The sequence below is a fragment of the Coregonus lavaretus genome (assembly GCF_964263955.1).
Source record: "Coregonus lavaretus genome assembly, chromosome: 15".
NCBI lineage: Eukaryota > Metazoa > Chordata > Actinopteri > Salmoniformes > Salmonidae > Coregonus > Coregonus lavaretus.
In genome coordinates, this window is record NC_140002.1 from 49,888,814 (window position 1) to 49,905,616 (window position 16,803).

Consider the following 16,803-nt stretch of genomic DNA (forward strand, 5'->3'; position numbering starts at 1 on the left):
TGGAATTAAGAAATATATAAATATTAGGACGAGCAATGTCTGAGTGGCATTGACTAGAATTCATAACATATTGTATGTTTTTTCAAGTTCTTAAAAATTGTAATTTCTATCATATTATACTAAATGGGTGATGGACATCCACAAATGAATACATACCATACGAAACGTAACATATCATCCTATGTTTGAGTTTCTTGGTTTACATGAAGAATAATACGAAATGTTCTGAGACCAGGTTGAGGTAGCTAGCAACTAGCAAATAAATCATGGTGTGACTTTGTTGTTGTTCAGAGATAAGTTGGACATGGGTTATTTATTCATGCCATGGCATTATGCCATCTGAGTTGGTTACAAAGCTAGCTTTTATTAGCTAAAACCCTTCAACATTTTTCCTCTCCAGGCACACAGACAGAAGAAGGCCTTCCAGGTAGGCTAGTCTAAGAAGTCTTATATTTGCAGGTGTCCATAGCTACATGACGTTAGTTACAGCGTGGTGAGGGTGAATTAAAATTCTTCAACATCTTGCTAGCTAGTTATCTAGCCCGTGATCATGACTCTCAGTTTCATTACATTACACATAAGAGTAATTGGATGAAGGCATCTTCTGTAAGGGGGAGTTTAATTAAGAGCCCCAATTCTAGGTCTGAACATTAATACGCATCGCTTGCGGTATGGGTTTGGAAGCATAAGGACCCTATCTTTCATATCAATAAATATTTTAATAATAAAATAAAACATTTGATACACACCTTTGGGTTAGTGTTCCCAGACCGCAATATCTCCATGTTACAGCGCGTGTTTACGGAAGTCCTAGTGCTAATTAGCTATCTAGAATGCCCTGAACACCTGTGTAAGGGAAGAAGGCTACCAAAACGTGTTCTCATTGAAAAATACTTTCGGCTGCAACTGTGATAAAGCTGGTTAAAACACTGTACAGTAAGTGTATATTTTGCATTTGTGAAGTTATTTTGATGAGGTATTAAAGTAAAGGGCTTTATGTTTCTAGAGCCGTATATCGCGATTGAGAATCGATTCACATTTAGATGGAGTTTTTGGCTGCCAGAGCCAGTCTACCTCGGTAAATAACATGTAAGGTCCTTGGACCTTATGGAGTAACGGTAGGCTCTTTAAGAGTACATCTTGGGCTAGCTAGTTGAAGCCAAAGTACTTTCTACAAATTCTAGCTAGCTAGCAACATTAGCAAAACTAGCTACACAGGCACATTGGCTACCTAGCAACATGACATAATTTCTAATTTCTGGACATATAATTAGGAATTATAAACTGTATGACAAAACATTTTATTTGTAATGCTCAAATTACTCTGGCAACCAGTTTATAAAAGCAATCTGGCACCTCAGGGATTTGTGATATATGGCCAATATACCATGGCTAAGGGCTGTGCCCAGGCACTCATGTTAAGAACAGCCCTTAGCCGTAGTATATTGGCCATATACCACACCTCCTCTGGCCTTATTGCTTAATTAGAATACTAGAATGGACATGAACCTTCTTATGATAGGATAAAGGTCAGGGAGTTGGTCAACCATGGTTTGCCTGTGCTGTGATAAGATATTGTGTAAAATAATGATTTAGAATAATTTATCTGCACTGTATGTTTGTTAGCTAGCTAGCCAGACAGTTTTAGAGGAGTGATTATATTCATTTTTCAAATTAACTGCCAATATGCCAACATTCTATTCAAACAATGCAGTCAATCTACAGCCATAAACTGGCTGAAATCAGTTGAGGATAGGACGAAGACAAGTTATAATTGCAACAAGTACTGACATTGTATCATATAACAGCACTCACAGCTTTCCAAGAAAACTCAAATTTAAATGTTTACATGCACTACCAGTCAAAAGTTTGGACACACCTACTCATTCAAGGGTTTTTCTTTATTTTTACTATTTTTTACATTGTAGAGTAATAGTGGAGACATCAAAACTATGAAATAACCCATATGGAATCATGTAGTAAACCAAAAAGCGTTAAACAAATCAAAGTGTATTTTATATTTGAGAATCTTCAAATAGCTACCCTTTGCCTTGACGACAGCTTTGGACACTCTTGGCATTCTCTCAACCAGCTTCACCTGGAATGCTTTTCCAACAGTCTTGAAGGAGTTTCCACATATGCTGAGGACTTGTTGGCTGCGTTTCCTTCACTCTGCGGTCCGACTCATCCCAAACCATCTCAATTGGGTTGAGGTCGGGGGATTATAGAGGCCAGGTCATCTGATGCAGCACTCCATCACTCTCCTTCTTGGTAAAATAGCCCTTACACAGCCTGGAGGTGTGTTGGATCATTGTCCTGTTGAAAAACAAATAATAGTGTCGTATCGAGTAAATGCTGGCAATTATTGCTGATAAACAAAGGAGTCCGCTCATACTGAACCTTGATCATAAGTTTATTCATATCACAAGCTTTCAGCATAAGTTTTACAGGTGTCATGCCCACCCGGAGAGCGACGTCCCAGATTGCAATGGTCGCTCTTCCCTCTTCTTCGTCCAGCATATACTTATAAACAATGCAGAAATATGGGTTGCTCCCTCTGCTGTCCAATCACCTGTCTCCCCTGGGGCGTCACCCTACAAATGGCTACTTTTGAACTAAGATAAACATCCCCTCTTTGTTCCTCTAGAATAGTCATAATCTTAATACACTACAATAGTCCCACTAAGCACATACCAGATGGGATGGTGTATCGCTGTAGAATGCTGTGGTAGCCATGCTGGTTAAGTGTGCCTTGAATTCTAAATAAATCACAGAAAGTGTCACCAGCAAAGGACCCCCACACCATAACACCTCCTCCTCCATGCTTTACAGTGGGAAATACACATGTGGAGATAATCCGTTCACCCACACCGCGTCTCACAAAGACACGGCAGTTGGAACCAAAAATCTCAAATTTGGACTCCAGACCAAAGGACACATTTCCACCGGTCTAATGTCCATTGCTCATGTTTCTTGGCCCAAGCAGGTCTCTTCTTCTTATTGGTGTCCTTTAGTAGTGGTTTCTTTGCAGCAATTTGACCATGAAGGACTGATTCACACAGTCCCCTCTGAACGTGGTCCTCTGTAGCTCAGCTGGTAGAGCACGGCGCTTGTAACGCCAAGGTAGTGGGTTCGATCCCCGGGACCACCCATACACAAAAATGTATGCACGCATGACTGTAAGTCGCTTTGGATAAAAGCGTCTGCTAAATGGCATATTATTATTATTATTATTATTATTATTATAACAGTTGATGTTGAGATGTGTCTGTTACTTGAACTCTGTGAAGCATTTATTTGGGCTGCAATTTCTGAGGCTGGTAACTCTAATGAACTTATCCTCTGCAGCAGAGTTAACTCTGGGTCTTCCGTTCCTGTCGCGGTCCTCATGAGAGCCAGTTTCATCATAGCGCTTGATGGTTTTTGCGACTGCAGTTGAAGAAACTTTCCAAGTTCTTGAAATGTTCTGTATTGACTGACCTTCATGTCTTAAAGTAATGATGGACTTATTTGAGCTGTTCTTGCCATAATATGGATTTTGTATTTTACCCCCCCCCCCACCTTGTCACAACACAACTGATTGGCTCAAACGCATTAAGAAGGAAAGAAATTCCACAAATTAACTTTTTTGGTTACTACATGATTCCATATGTGTTATTTAATAGTTTTGATGTCTTCACTATTATTCTACAATGTAGAAAATAGTAAAAATAAAGAAAAACCCTGGAATGAGTAGGTGTGTCCAAACTTTTGACTGGTACTGTATATTTTAGAGGGTATTTATACAGAAAATTGGTATACAACATATTACATTATATTAGGTTGACAATAATTCTATTACAACATTTCTGATACACTATATGACCAAAGGTATGTGGACACTTGCTCCTCGAACGTCTCATTCCAAAATTAATATGGAGTTGGTCCCCCCTTTGCTTCTATAACAGCCGCCACTCTTCTGGGAAGGCTTTCCACTAGATGTTGGAACATTGCTGCGGGTACTTGCTACCATTCAGCCACAAGCATTAGTGAAGTCGGGCACTGATGTTGGGCGATTAGGCCTGGCTCGCAGTCGGTGTTCCAATTCATCCCAAAGATGTTTGACGGGGTTGAGGTCAGGGCTCTGGACCTTGCTTTGTGCGTGGGGGCATTGTCATGCTGAAACAGGAAAGGGCCTTCCCCAAACTGTTGCTACAAAGTTGGAAACAGAGAATCGTCTAGAATGTAATTGTATGCTGTAGCATTAAGATTTCGCTTCACTGGAACTAAGGGGCCTAGGCCGAACCATAAAAAACAGCCCCAGACCATTATTCCTCCTCCACCAAACTTTACAGATGGCACTATGTATTGGAGCATGTAGTGTTCTCCTGGCATCTGCCAAACCCAGATTTGTCCGTCGGACTGCCAGATGGTGAAGCGTGATTCATCACTCCAGAGAATGCGTTTCCACTGCTGCAGAGTCCGATGGCAGTGAGCTTTACACCACTCCAGCCGACGCTTGGCATTGCGTCTGGTGATCTTATGTTTGTGTACGGCTGCTCGGCCATGGAAACCCATTTCATGAAGCTCCCGACGAGTAGTTATTGTGCTGACGTTGCTTCCAGAGGCAGTTTGGAACTCGGTAGTGAGTGTTGCAACCGAGGACAGACTATTTTTACGCGCTTCAGCACTCGGCAGTCCCGTTCTGTGAGCTTGAGTGGCCTACCACTTTGCGGCTGAGCCGTTGATGCTCCTAGACGTTTCCACTTCACAGCACTTACAGTTGACCGGGGCAGCTCTAGCAGGGCAGAAATTTGACCAACTGACTTGTTGGAAAGGTGGTATCCTATGACAGTGCCACGTTGAAAGTCACTGAGCTCTTCAGTACGGGGCATTCTACTGCCAATGTTTGTCTATGGCGATTGCATGGCTGTGTGTGCGATTGTGTACACCTGTCAGCAACAGGTGTGGCTGAAATGGACGAATCCACTCATTTGAAGGAGTGTCCAACTACTTTTGTATATATAGTGTATATCACGTGCCTTTTATTTTATTTTCCTGCGTAAGTAAAATCAGAATTATGCCTCTACTGCCATTCATTCCAATTAGACTGGTTTGGATTTCTCGCTGACTAATATGTCTGCCATTTTCACCCCATTCTGGAACTTTGAGGGTTTATGGCATAGCTCCTCTAGCAATTTAATAGGATCTCTGTTTCTGGAGGCAGTGGAAACACAATTTGAGCTAGCCCACCAAGGCCAGCCCAACCTGGGTTGACTTCAAGGTGCCAATGTTTGTGCCAACTAAGTTAGACAAAAGTTTGTCTAACTTAGTTGCTAGTAGTTATTAGCCGGTGGTATCAAGAGTGCAGTTTGAATGCACTGATTAATCATAACAAGGCTCTACAGTGCTACCATTTTGGGGGCATATGCTCCTAAATATTTTACTGTGCTACCTGGAATTTGTATTTGGTGCCCCTAGAAAAAAAATCACCCGTGTAATAATTGTTGGAATGATTTCTTTACTGTCCCGCAGCCACAGTGTTATGCAAATATGTGGCGTCACAGAAATAAAGGAAAAGGGAGTGCTTCAAAAGTAGTAGGATTCATAGGCCCAATCTCAATCTTAAAAATCAATTTTTTCTGGTCCTCCTAAACCCTGTAATTTGTAATTGCTGGCAATTCATATCATTAAAGGGACTAGCTGCAGTTACTACATCACTTTTTGGACTTCAAATGAATTATATAAACCCATTGATTATTGAAGAATATCACTTTTAAATGCCCCATGAGCTTAGTTTAACTGTCGTACCCCTTCAGAAGCCAAAATATCAGCTTGTTTTTCCAAGGTTTGTAAACAGACACTGTATAGCCTCAAAACATGGTTCAAACTATAATTTTGATATCATGGATGCATCCATCTGTCTATGAATTTGAGTGTGGTTACATTTCTCTAGCCGCATCCCTCAACCTTTTACAGAAACAGTGGCCCTGAGAATACTTTTATTGTTTCAACTGCGGATTGCCGCTTTAATACCTCAAATAGTTGTCACGTAGAGCCCTGCATAATCAAAAGAAATATAGCTTATTGCTGTCTGTCAGATACTCACACATTGATTGGCTGCAATTTAGGCCTTTTGATGTTATGTTCAACAGGTATAGACTAGCCTATAATATAAGAGGAAGATTCTGCCCTCTGGTGTTGAAATTGTACTGACACCATCCTGGTCCCCCCTCTCTTTGTGATCCTGAATGTCTCTCTCCCCTCTGCCACCATTCCTGCACTGCCTTCAGATGGAGAGGTATGTAGGATGCACAGAAAGCAGTTAAAACCGTATCGAAAAGATATGAAAAGTAATTGGTGCTATCACTATGCCATGCCCATGATGATGAAGTGTCATCAGATTTGTATTTTCTCCATATGTAAGCTATTGTAAACCCTACACTGAGACATACAGTAGCACAAACCACACCTTTTTTAATCAGGAATCTATCCCCCTCCTTCGCTCCCTCTCCTCCTCTCCCCCTCTCTACTTCTCCTCCTTCCTCTTCTCCCCTCCCTCTCCTCTCACTCTCGTCCTCCTCTCCCTCCTCCCCCTCTCTCCTCTCTGTCCTCTGTTCTGTCTAGTTCTCCAGCCTGACTATAGATGAAACAGGGAACTTGAGTCTGGAGAGTTTCCTCAGGGAGTTTCCCCAGGACAGTTACAGCTGTCCCTCCCACCAGAGCACAGGGTCGATGTCCAGAAACTTCTGTTACTCCTCCCCTCTCCCGGAACACCGCTACCTGGCCACACCCTCCAGCTGGACCTCTGACCGCCCCCCACGACCCAAGAGCCCCTGGGGCTGCCTAGACCCCTACACCACTGAGGTAATGTAGCTACGGCCTAAAGCCTAATTGATTCCTTGTGCAAGTACACACAAAGACCCAATTTGCTTCGCAAAATGGCAGCCCTGTGTAGTTGCGTCGAGCTACAAGTTGCGGGGCTGCACATATCTGCATATATTTGCTATGCAAGTACGCAGAACAGCCATTTTGTGTAGTTAATTGTGTTCTTGCGTTGCGTACTTGCGTAAGTTCACAATTAGGCTTTATGCACAGGGAGAGAGCCCTAGTATTAAGAGCCCACATTGGCTACTGTGCTGAGTTGTTGATGGAGTTAGATTTTGCAGGTGAAAATCCAAAAACCTAGAGCATGTCAGATTTCAAGAGTCAAAGGTGAAACGTGATATACAGTGTGAAAACAGGCAGCTTTCAGGGCTTTCTCATGATGTCATCATAACTATTTACAATGTCTCTGTTGATTGAGCTGCAGATATTATATTTTATGGATGCAGGGAGTACAGTATATTCTCTTTTATATGAGTAGTGAGTTACAGTATAATCTGTGTTTTGTCTTGGCTTTATTGGCTTATTGGCATGTGGTTAACCCCTGCAGGACCAGGACAGGGAGTATGTGGGCTTTGCTACTCTACCCAACCAGGTACACAGGAAGTCAGTGAAGAAGGGATTTGAGTTCACTCTGATGGTGGTTGGTGAGGACAAGGGAAGGGCTGTCAGGGAGTCGTAGTTTATTCAATCATGACAATGTTTCCACTGCTAAGTTAGAAGTATTTAGCAAGGATATGATCAGGGTTTGAGGCTAAGCAGGGTCTCTCGCTCTCTCTCTACCGCCCTCATTCTCTTCATCATTCTCTCCCTCCCTCCCTCTGTTTCTCTAGGAGAGTCTGGTCTGGGTAAATCTACACTGGTCAACAGTCTGTTCCTCACAGACCTCTACAAGGACAGGAAGGTGCTGAATGCAGAGGGTGAGAGAGTGTGATTTCTCAATGGGTCCATTACTGTTACTATTGTTCTTCTGTAACATCAAGTTGTATCCTGTGGAATGGTTTGTCTCTACTGTACCTACCCAACCCTGATCTACAAGATTGCTTTTATACAACCTCTGATCTTCTGTGTATGCGTGCGTGTGTGTGTGTGTGTGTGTGTGCGCATCTTGTGTGTTGTCCAGAGAGACTGGCTCAGACTGTGGGCATCACTAAGAACACAGTGTGCATCGAAGAAAAGGGAGTGAAACTCAAACTCAACATAGTGGACACACAAGGCTATGGAGATACCATCAACAGTACAGACAGGTATATAGGTATTCACATGTACATGTAGAGTCATAAAGACGCTAAATAGTAATAAGCTTAGCCTAGTCTCAAAATGACATGGTGTGCTCATGAAAAAGTCCTCCCCGGAGCCATTGTGTGTGTCAAGGGAGCTGTACTTACTCACACTTCTGTCCCGTGTGTTTGTGTGTGTGTCCTGCTGTAGCTATAAGTGTGTGTCAGACTACATTGACTGTCAGTTTGAGCAGTACCGCAGGGATGAAATCGGTCTGGACAGAAAGAACATCCAGGATAACAGAGTCCACTGCTGCCTCTACTTCATCTCTCCCTTCGGACATGGGTACCAGACTACATACACACACACACACTCATACTACACACACTCAACCTATACAAACGTTACACACTGTGTGTCTGTGTGTGTCGTCAGTCTGCGGCCGTTGGATGTAGAGTGTATGAGGGCTCTGCAGGACAAGGTCAACATCATCCCTGTTGTGGCCAAATCTGATGGTCTCACTTATGATGAGGTCAAGAAGAAGAAGATCAGGGTGAATAAGAGAGAGTGACATGATGTCTCTCACGCTAACTAGGGTCTGGAAAACTATCACCTTTCCCACCAGTTGTCTATTTCACTGTGCAGATATTTTACCTTTTATTACAAATTTCCACACCAAAATAGAGGCCAGAGGTTTACGTGTGTGCAGCTTAACCCCCTCCCTCTTCCTATTCCCCTCTGTCTCCCCCCTCTCACCCTCGCCCCCCCTCTCCCCCTCTCTCTCGCTTCCACTCTCCCTCCCCCTTTCTTGCCTTCTATCTCCCCTCTCTCCCCACCCTCTCTCTCCCTCTATCTCTTCCCCCCTTCCCCCATCCCGCTCCCCTCTCCCTTGCATTCTCCCTCCCTTTTTGTCTCTCTACCTCACTCTCCCCCTCCCTCCCCCCTCTCCCTCCCCAATACAGATCCTAAGTGAGATAGATAAGTACAGGTTAAAAATCTACCAGTTCCCAGACTGTGACTCTGATGAGGATGAGGAGTTCAGGAGGCAGGACATGGAGCTCAAGGTGAAAACAGACGGATGATGATGATGACAATAATACGTTTGTATCTATGGATGACGGGGCTGTCAGTCAGTCATTTCCTCTAGAGCTACAACAGCTTGTCAGCAAAATTATGTTGGGTCCATTTGAATTCAATCACTTTTTGACAGCACCCCCTTTGATTTGAAGAAAACCTTCCATACATATTTGCCCATTGTAAAAGTGCTCAGAAAGTGACTTTTTGGACCTGAATGCCAAAACATTCAGGAGATAAAGGTGCTCAAAGTTGGCCCATTTTGCGTCCCCCACCATACAATCCATGTCTTCATCATTGGAAAAGATAAATGGTTGAGATTGATATAATTGAAAAGCTTCCAAACAAGGTTGTAAAACTATTTTATAATTTCTTTAAAAAATATAGAGGGAAGTGGAAGGAGGAGAAAGTAAGGGACTTGTCTGTTGGCCCTGCATTAAATACCATAATTGGTTCAAGAAAATTGTGATAAATAAAAAAGTATTCCAGTTTAATTTAAGGAACAAAAAATTGACAGCCGTCCCATATAGATTGCAAAATATAGATTTTTGACGTACATATTCCATGGCACAGGGTTTATGAACTGATATGCAAAACGACGCCGGATTCAAAACGTAGAATTGTTCAATTTAAATTATTATACAAAATTCTTGCAACCAATAGAATGTTATTAATATAAGGGATATAACTTTCCCAGCTGCGAAGAGACTGAATCATTAGATCATTTGTTTTGGTACTGTCCATAGGTAGCTTGTTTTTGGTCACAGGTCCAGGAATGACTAAATAATTGCAATATTTACCTGGAGCTAACCCTGCAGATAGCACTACTGGGTGATCTGAAAAGTCATAGTCAATCGACCAATAATATAATAATACTTTTAGCAAAAATGTTTATTTTCAATTTACAATCTGTAGAAACAATGAAAATAGAAAGGTTCAGAACTTTTGTGAAACATCACAGCACAGTTGAAAAATATATGGCAAATAGAAATCCAATATAGATGGTGTTAAGAGATAGATGGGAGGGGTTGAATGGAGCTGAAGGTTGGGACTAATAACAACAAAATAGCTAATGTAAAACATACTGTGTCCATAAAATGTATATAGTATGTATAAGCTGGAAGTAGAGGCCTAAGCGTTGTTGTTCACTAGTTTACTCCAATTAGGGGATGGGTGGTAGGGTTAGAAAGTAATAAAGATTTTTTTTTTTTTTTTTTTTTTAAGATATGTATGTACAGTCTTGGTCAAAGGTTTTGAGAATGACACAAATATTAATTTTCACAAAGTCTGCTGCCTCAGTTTTTATGATGGCAATTTGCATATACTCCAGAATGTTATGAAGAGTGATCAGATTAATTGCAATTAATTGCAAAGTCCCTCTTTGCCATGAAAATGAACTTAATCCCCCAAAAAACATTTCCACTGCATTTCAGCCCTGCCACAAAAGGACCAGCTGACATCATGTCAGTGATTCTCTCATAAACACAGGTGAGAGTGTTGACAAGGACAAGGCTGGACATCACTCTGTCATGCTGATTGAGTTAGAATAACAGACTGGAAGCTTTAGGAGGGTGGTGCTTGAAATCATTGTTCTTCCTCTGTTAACCATGGTTACCTGCAAGGAAACACGTGCCGTCATCATTGCTTTGCACAAAAAGGGCTTCACAGGCAAGGATATTGCTGCTAGTAAGATTGCACCTAAATCAACCATTTATCGGATCATTAACAACTTCAAGGAGAGAGGTTCAATTGTTGTGAAGAAGGCTTCAGGGCGCCCAAGAAAGTCCAGCAAGCGCCAGGACCGTCTCCTAAAGTTGATTCAGCTGCGGGATCAGGGCACCACCAGTGCAGAGCTTGCTCAGGAATGGCAGCAGGCAGGTGTGAGTGCATGTTACCATAGTAACATCTGACAAAAATATCTTAAAAAACACTGACGCAGGAAACTTTGAAGACCAATACCTGTGTCATTCTCAAAACTTTTGACCACGACTGTAAACGTATTTATATGTATGTATTTATATGTATACAGTTGAAGTCGGAAGTTTACATACACCTTAGCCAAATACATTTAAACTCAGTTTTTCACAATTCCTGACATTTAATCCTAGTAAAACTTCCCTGTCTTAGGTCAGTTAGGATCATCACTTTATTTTAAGAATGTGAAATGTCAGAATAATAGTAGAGAGAATGATTTATTTCAGCTTTTATTTCTTTCATCACATTCCCAATGGGTCAGAAGTTTACATACACTCAATTAGTATTTGGTAGCATTGCCTTTAAATTGTGTAACTTGGGTCAAATGTTTCGGGTAGCATTCCACAAGCTTCCCACAATAAGTTGGGTGAATTTTGTCCCATTCCTCCTGACAGAGCTGGTGTAACTGAGTCAGGTTTGTAGGCCTCCTTGCTCGGACACATTTTTTCAGTTCTGCCCACAAATTTGCTATAGGACTGAGGTCAGGGCTTTGTGATGGCCACTCCAATACCTTGACTTTGTTGTCCTTAAGCTATTTTGCCACAACTTTGGAAGTATGCTTAGGATCATTGTCCATTTGGAAGACCCATTTGCGACCAAGCTTTAACTTCCTGACTGATGTCTTGAGATGTTGCTGCAATATATCAACATAATTTCCTTCCTCATGATGCCATCTATTTTGTGAAGTGCACCAGTCCCTCCTGCAGCAAAGCACCCCCACAGCATGATGCTGCCGCACGGGGGTGGCAGTCCTATATAAATCCTATAGAACATTTGTGGGTAGAACTGAAAAGCGTGTGCGAGCAAGGAGGCCTACAAACCAGACTCAGTTACACCAGCTCTGTCAGGAGGAGTGGGCCAAAATTCACCCAACTTATTGTGGAAGGCTACCTGAAACGTTTGACCCAAGTTAAACAATTTAAAGGCAATGCTACCAAATACTAATTGAGTGTATGTAAACTTCTGACCCACTGTGAATGTGATGAAAGAAATAAAAGCTGAAATAAATCATTCTCTCTACTATTATTCTGACATTTCACATTCTTAAAATAAAGTGGTGATGCTAACTGACCCAAGACAGGGAATTGTTACTAGGATTAAATGTCAGGAATTGTGAAAAACTGAGTTTAAATGTATTTGGCTAAGGTGTATGTAAACTTCCGACTTCAACTGTACATACATACAGTACCAGTCAAAGTTTGGACACACCTACTCATTCCAGGGTTTCCTTTATTTGTACTATTTTCTACATTGTAGAATAACAGTGAAGACATCAAAACTATTAAATAAATCATATGGAATCATGTAGTAACCAAAAAAGTGTTGAACAAATCAAAATATTTTTTATATTTGAAGTAGCCTTCAAAGTAGCCACCCTTTGCCTTGATGACAGCTTTGCACACTCTTGGCATTCTCTCAACCAGCTTCATGAGGTAGTCACCTGGAATTCATTTCAATTAACAGTTGTGCCTTGTTAAACGTTAATTTGTGGAATTTCTTTCCTTCTTAATGCGTTTGAGCCAATCAGTTGTGTTGTGAAAAGGTAGTGGTGGTATACAGAAGATAGCCCTATTTGGTAAAAGACCAAGTCCATATTATGGCAAGAACACTCAAATAAGCAAAGAGAAATGACATTCCATCATTACTTTAAGACATGAAGGTCAGTCAAACTGGACAATTTCAAGAACTTTGAAAGTTTCTTCAAGTGCAGTCGCAAAAACCATAAAGCGCTATGATAAAACTGGCTCTCATGAGGACCGCCACAGGAAAGGAAGACCCAGAGTTACCTCTGCTGCAGAGGATAAGTTCATTAGAGTTACCAGCCTCAGTAATAGCAGCCCAAATAAATGCTTCACAGAGTTCAAGTAACAGACACATCTCAACATCACCTGTTCAGAGGAGACTGCGTGAATCAGGCCTCATGGTTGAATTGCTGCAAAGAAACCACTACTAAAGGACACCAATAAGAAGAGGAGATTTGCTTGGGCCAAGAAACACGAGCAATGGACATTAGACTGGTGGAAATCTGTCCTTTGGTTTGATTTTTGGTTCCAACCGCCGCGTCTTTGTGAGATGCAGAGTAGGTGAACGGATGATCTTCGCATGTGTGGTTCCCACCATGAAGCATGGAGGAGGAGTTGTGATGTGTGGGGGTGCTTTGCTGGTGACATTGTCTGTGATTTATTTAGAATTCAAGGCATGGCTACCACAGCATTCTGCAGCGATACAGCATCCCATCTGGTTTGCGCTTAGTGGGACTATCATTTGTTTTTCAACAGGACAATGACCCAACACACCTCCAGGCTGTGTAATGGCTATTTGACTAAGAAGGAGTCCTGCATCAGATGACCTGGCCTCCACAATCATCCGACCTCAACCCAATTGAGATGGTTTGGGATGAGTTGGACCACAGAGTGAAGGAAAAGCAGCCAACAAGTGCTCAGCATATGTGGGAACTCCTTCAAGACTATTGGAAAAGCATTCACAGGTGAAGCTGGTTGAGAGAATGCCAAAAGTGTGCAAAGCTGTTATCAAGACAAAGGGTGGCTACTTTGAAGAATCTCAAATATATTTGGCTTTGTTTAACACTTTTTTGTGTTATTTCATAGTTTTGATGTCTTTACTTTTATTCTACAATGTAGAAAATAGTAAAAAATAAAGTAAAACCCTTGAATGAGTAGGTGTGTCCAAACTTTTGACTGGTACTGTGTGTGTATATATATATATTTATTTATTTATTTATTTATTTATTTATTTATTTATTTGTAAAAAAATATATATGGGGGATTGGAAGTGATGCAGACAATTACATTGATGGACGCTACAATCTGTCTGCAATATTAAAGCTGATCTTCCCCCTAAAAAATATATATAATAATAATAAACCTTCCATTCATATTTGTCCATTATAGAAGTGCTCAGAAAGGGACTTTTTGGACCTGAATGCCAAAACATTCAAGAGATAAAGATGCTCAAATTGACCCATTTTGTATCCCCCACCATACAATGAGACATCCATGTCTTCATCATTGGAAAAGATAAATGGTTGAGATTTAAATAATTTAAAAGCTTCCTAACAGGGTTGTCAAACTCTTTTATAATTTCTTAAAAACATATATATGTTTTACCTTTAACGTCAATTATCTAAAAACTTGTAATCTCTGATTTCTTTCATATTCAAATATCAAATCACATTTTATTGGTCGCATACACATATTTAGCAGATGTTATTGCGGGTGTAGCGAAATGCTTGTGTTCCTAGTTCCAACACTGCAGTAATATCTAACAATACACAACAATACACACATGTAAAAAGTAAAGTAATGTAATTAAGAAATATTAGGACGAGCAATGTCAGAGTCCGGAGTGTGTGTGCATGTATATATTGTTAGGTTCTGAACAAACAGAGTAAAAACTCAAACGGACGACTAGAAAAAGCTCAAACCAAGTTTATTCAACCCACAGGGTGCTTCAGCTGCAAACACAACATACAAGTCACAAAAGCACATATTTATACCGACTAGGCAGTCACCTCCTTGTATGTGTAAGATAAACAATCCTTCTCTGTTGTTAGGCAGAAACTCAATCTGTTCCTCTAACTGGTATTGTCATGGCCATGCCGAAGTCTAGGACCCTCATCGGCGTGGAAGTGTGTGTATGGGATAGGACTGTAGCCAGATGGTCTTCGGGATGGACCCCCATGGCCCCACTCCCAGCAGTATCTTCTCTCTTCAACTGTTGACTTAATCCTCCTTCCTTAGAAATATTAATATTCAGCAATAACATGTTTGAACAGAATATGAACTTTCTGCACTTCCCCTTGTCTCACTCAGGAACTTTCCATACACCAAATTCCTATCCACCCTTCATTGACCCCCAACATATACATTTCTTATACATGTAAAGTAATCAATAACTTCTAGTATGGTAAAATAAATAAGTATATTTCAAGCCAGAATATATGTACAGTGAGGGAAAAAAGTATTTGATCCCCTGCTGATTTTGTACGTTTGCCCACTGACAAAGATCAGTCTATAATTTTATGTTATAAATAGATTTGCATTTTAATGAGGGAAATAAGTATTTGACCCCTCTGCAAAACATGACTTAGTATTTGGTGGCAAAACCCTTGTTGGCAATCACAGAGGTCAGACGTTTCTTGTAGTTGGCCACCAGGTTTGCACACATCTCAGGAGGGATTTTGTCCCACTCCTCTTTGTAGATCTTCTCCAAGTCATTAAGGTTTCGAGGCTGACGTTTGGCAACTCGAACCTTCAGCTCCCTCCACAGATTTTCTATGGGATTAAGGTCTGGAGACTGGCTAGGCCACTCCAGGACCTTAATGTGCTTCTTCTTGAGCCACTCCTTTGTTGCTTTGGCCGTGTGTTTTGGGTCATTGTCATGCTGGAATACCCATCCACGACCCATTTTCAATGCCCTGGCTGAGAGAAGGAGGTTCTCACCCAAGATTTGACGGTACATGGCACCGTCCATCGTCCCTTTGATGCGGTGAAGTTGTCCTGTCCCCTTAGCAGAAAAACACCCCCAAAGCATAATGTTTCCACCTCCATGTTTGACGGTGTGGATGGTGTTCTTGGGGTCATAGGCAGCATTCCTCCTCCTCCAAACACGGCAAATTGAATTGATGCCAAAGAGCTCGATTTTGGTCTCATCTGACCACAACACTTTCACCCAGTTCTCCTCTGAATCATTCAGATATTCATTGGCAAACTTCAGACGGGCCTGTATATGTGCTTTCTTGAGCAGGGGGACCTTGCGGGCGCTGCAGGATTTCAGTCCTTCACGGCGTAGTGTGTTACCAATTGTTTTCTTGGTGACTATGGTCCCAGCTGCCTTGAGATCATTGACAAGATCCTCCCGTGTAGTTCTGGGCTGATTCCTCACCGTTCTCATGATCATTGCAACTCCATGAGGTGAGATCTTGCATGGAGCCCCAGGCCGAGGGAGATTGACAGTTATTTTGTGTTTCTTCCATTTGCGAATAATCGCACCAACTGTTGTCACCTTCTCACCAAGCTGCTTGGCGATGGTCTTGTAGCCCATTCCAGCCTTGTGTAGGTCTACAATCTTGTCCCTGACATCCTTGGAGAGCTCTTTGGTCTTGGCCATGGTGGAGAGTTTGGAATCTGATTGATTGATTGCTTCTGTGGACAGGTGTCTTTTATACAGGTAACAAGCTGAGATTAGGAGCACTCCCTTTAAGAGTGTGCTCCTAATCTCAGCTCGTTACCTGTATAAAAGACACCTGGGAGCCAGAAATCTTTCTGATTGAGAGGGGGTCAAATACTTATTTCCCTAAAATGCAAATCAATTTATAACATTTTTGACATGCGTTTTTCTGGATTTTTTTGTTGTTATTCTGTCTCTCACCGTTCAAATAAACCTACCATTACAATTATAGACTGATCATTTCTTTGTCAGTGGGCAAACGTACAAAATCAGCAGGGGATCAAATACTTTTTTCCCTCACTGTATATATACATCAGTATGTGGACACTCCTTCAAATTAGTGGATTCGGCTATTTCAGCCACACCTGTTGCTGCTGACAGGTGTATAAAATCGACCACACAACCATGCAATCTCCATAGACAAACATTGGCAGTAGAATGGACTTACTGAAGAGCTCAGTGACTTTCAACGTGGCACTG

At 41.5% G+C, this 16,803-nt stretch overlaps 1 protein-coding gene across 1 annotated transcript in view; it reads left to right on the plus strand.

Moving 5' to 3' along the window:
- LOC311143172 (septin-2B-like) overlaps positions 1 to 16,803 on the plus strand; it is a gene marked incomplete at both ends in the record, with an annotated part of 43,707 nt that overhangs the window by 22,553 nt on the left and 4,351 nt on the right. The window contains 7 exons of the mRNA XM_084178957.1: positions 6,607 to 6,846; positions 7,415 to 7,511; positions 7,698 to 7,784; positions 7,988 to 8,111; positions 8,296 to 8,430; positions 8,521 to 8,638; positions 9,048 to 9,149. Of these exons, the coding sequence (XP_084035083.1) occupies positions 6,607 to 6,846; positions 7,415 to 7,511; positions 7,698 to 7,784; positions 7,988 to 8,111; positions 8,296 to 8,430; positions 8,521 to 8,638; positions 9,048 to 9,149 (903 nt within the window). The remainder of the gene's footprint in view (positions 1 to 6,606; positions 6,847 to 7,414; positions 7,512 to 7,697; positions 7,785 to 7,987; positions 8,112 to 8,295; positions 8,431 to 8,520; positions 8,639 to 9,047; positions 9,150 to 16,803) is intronic.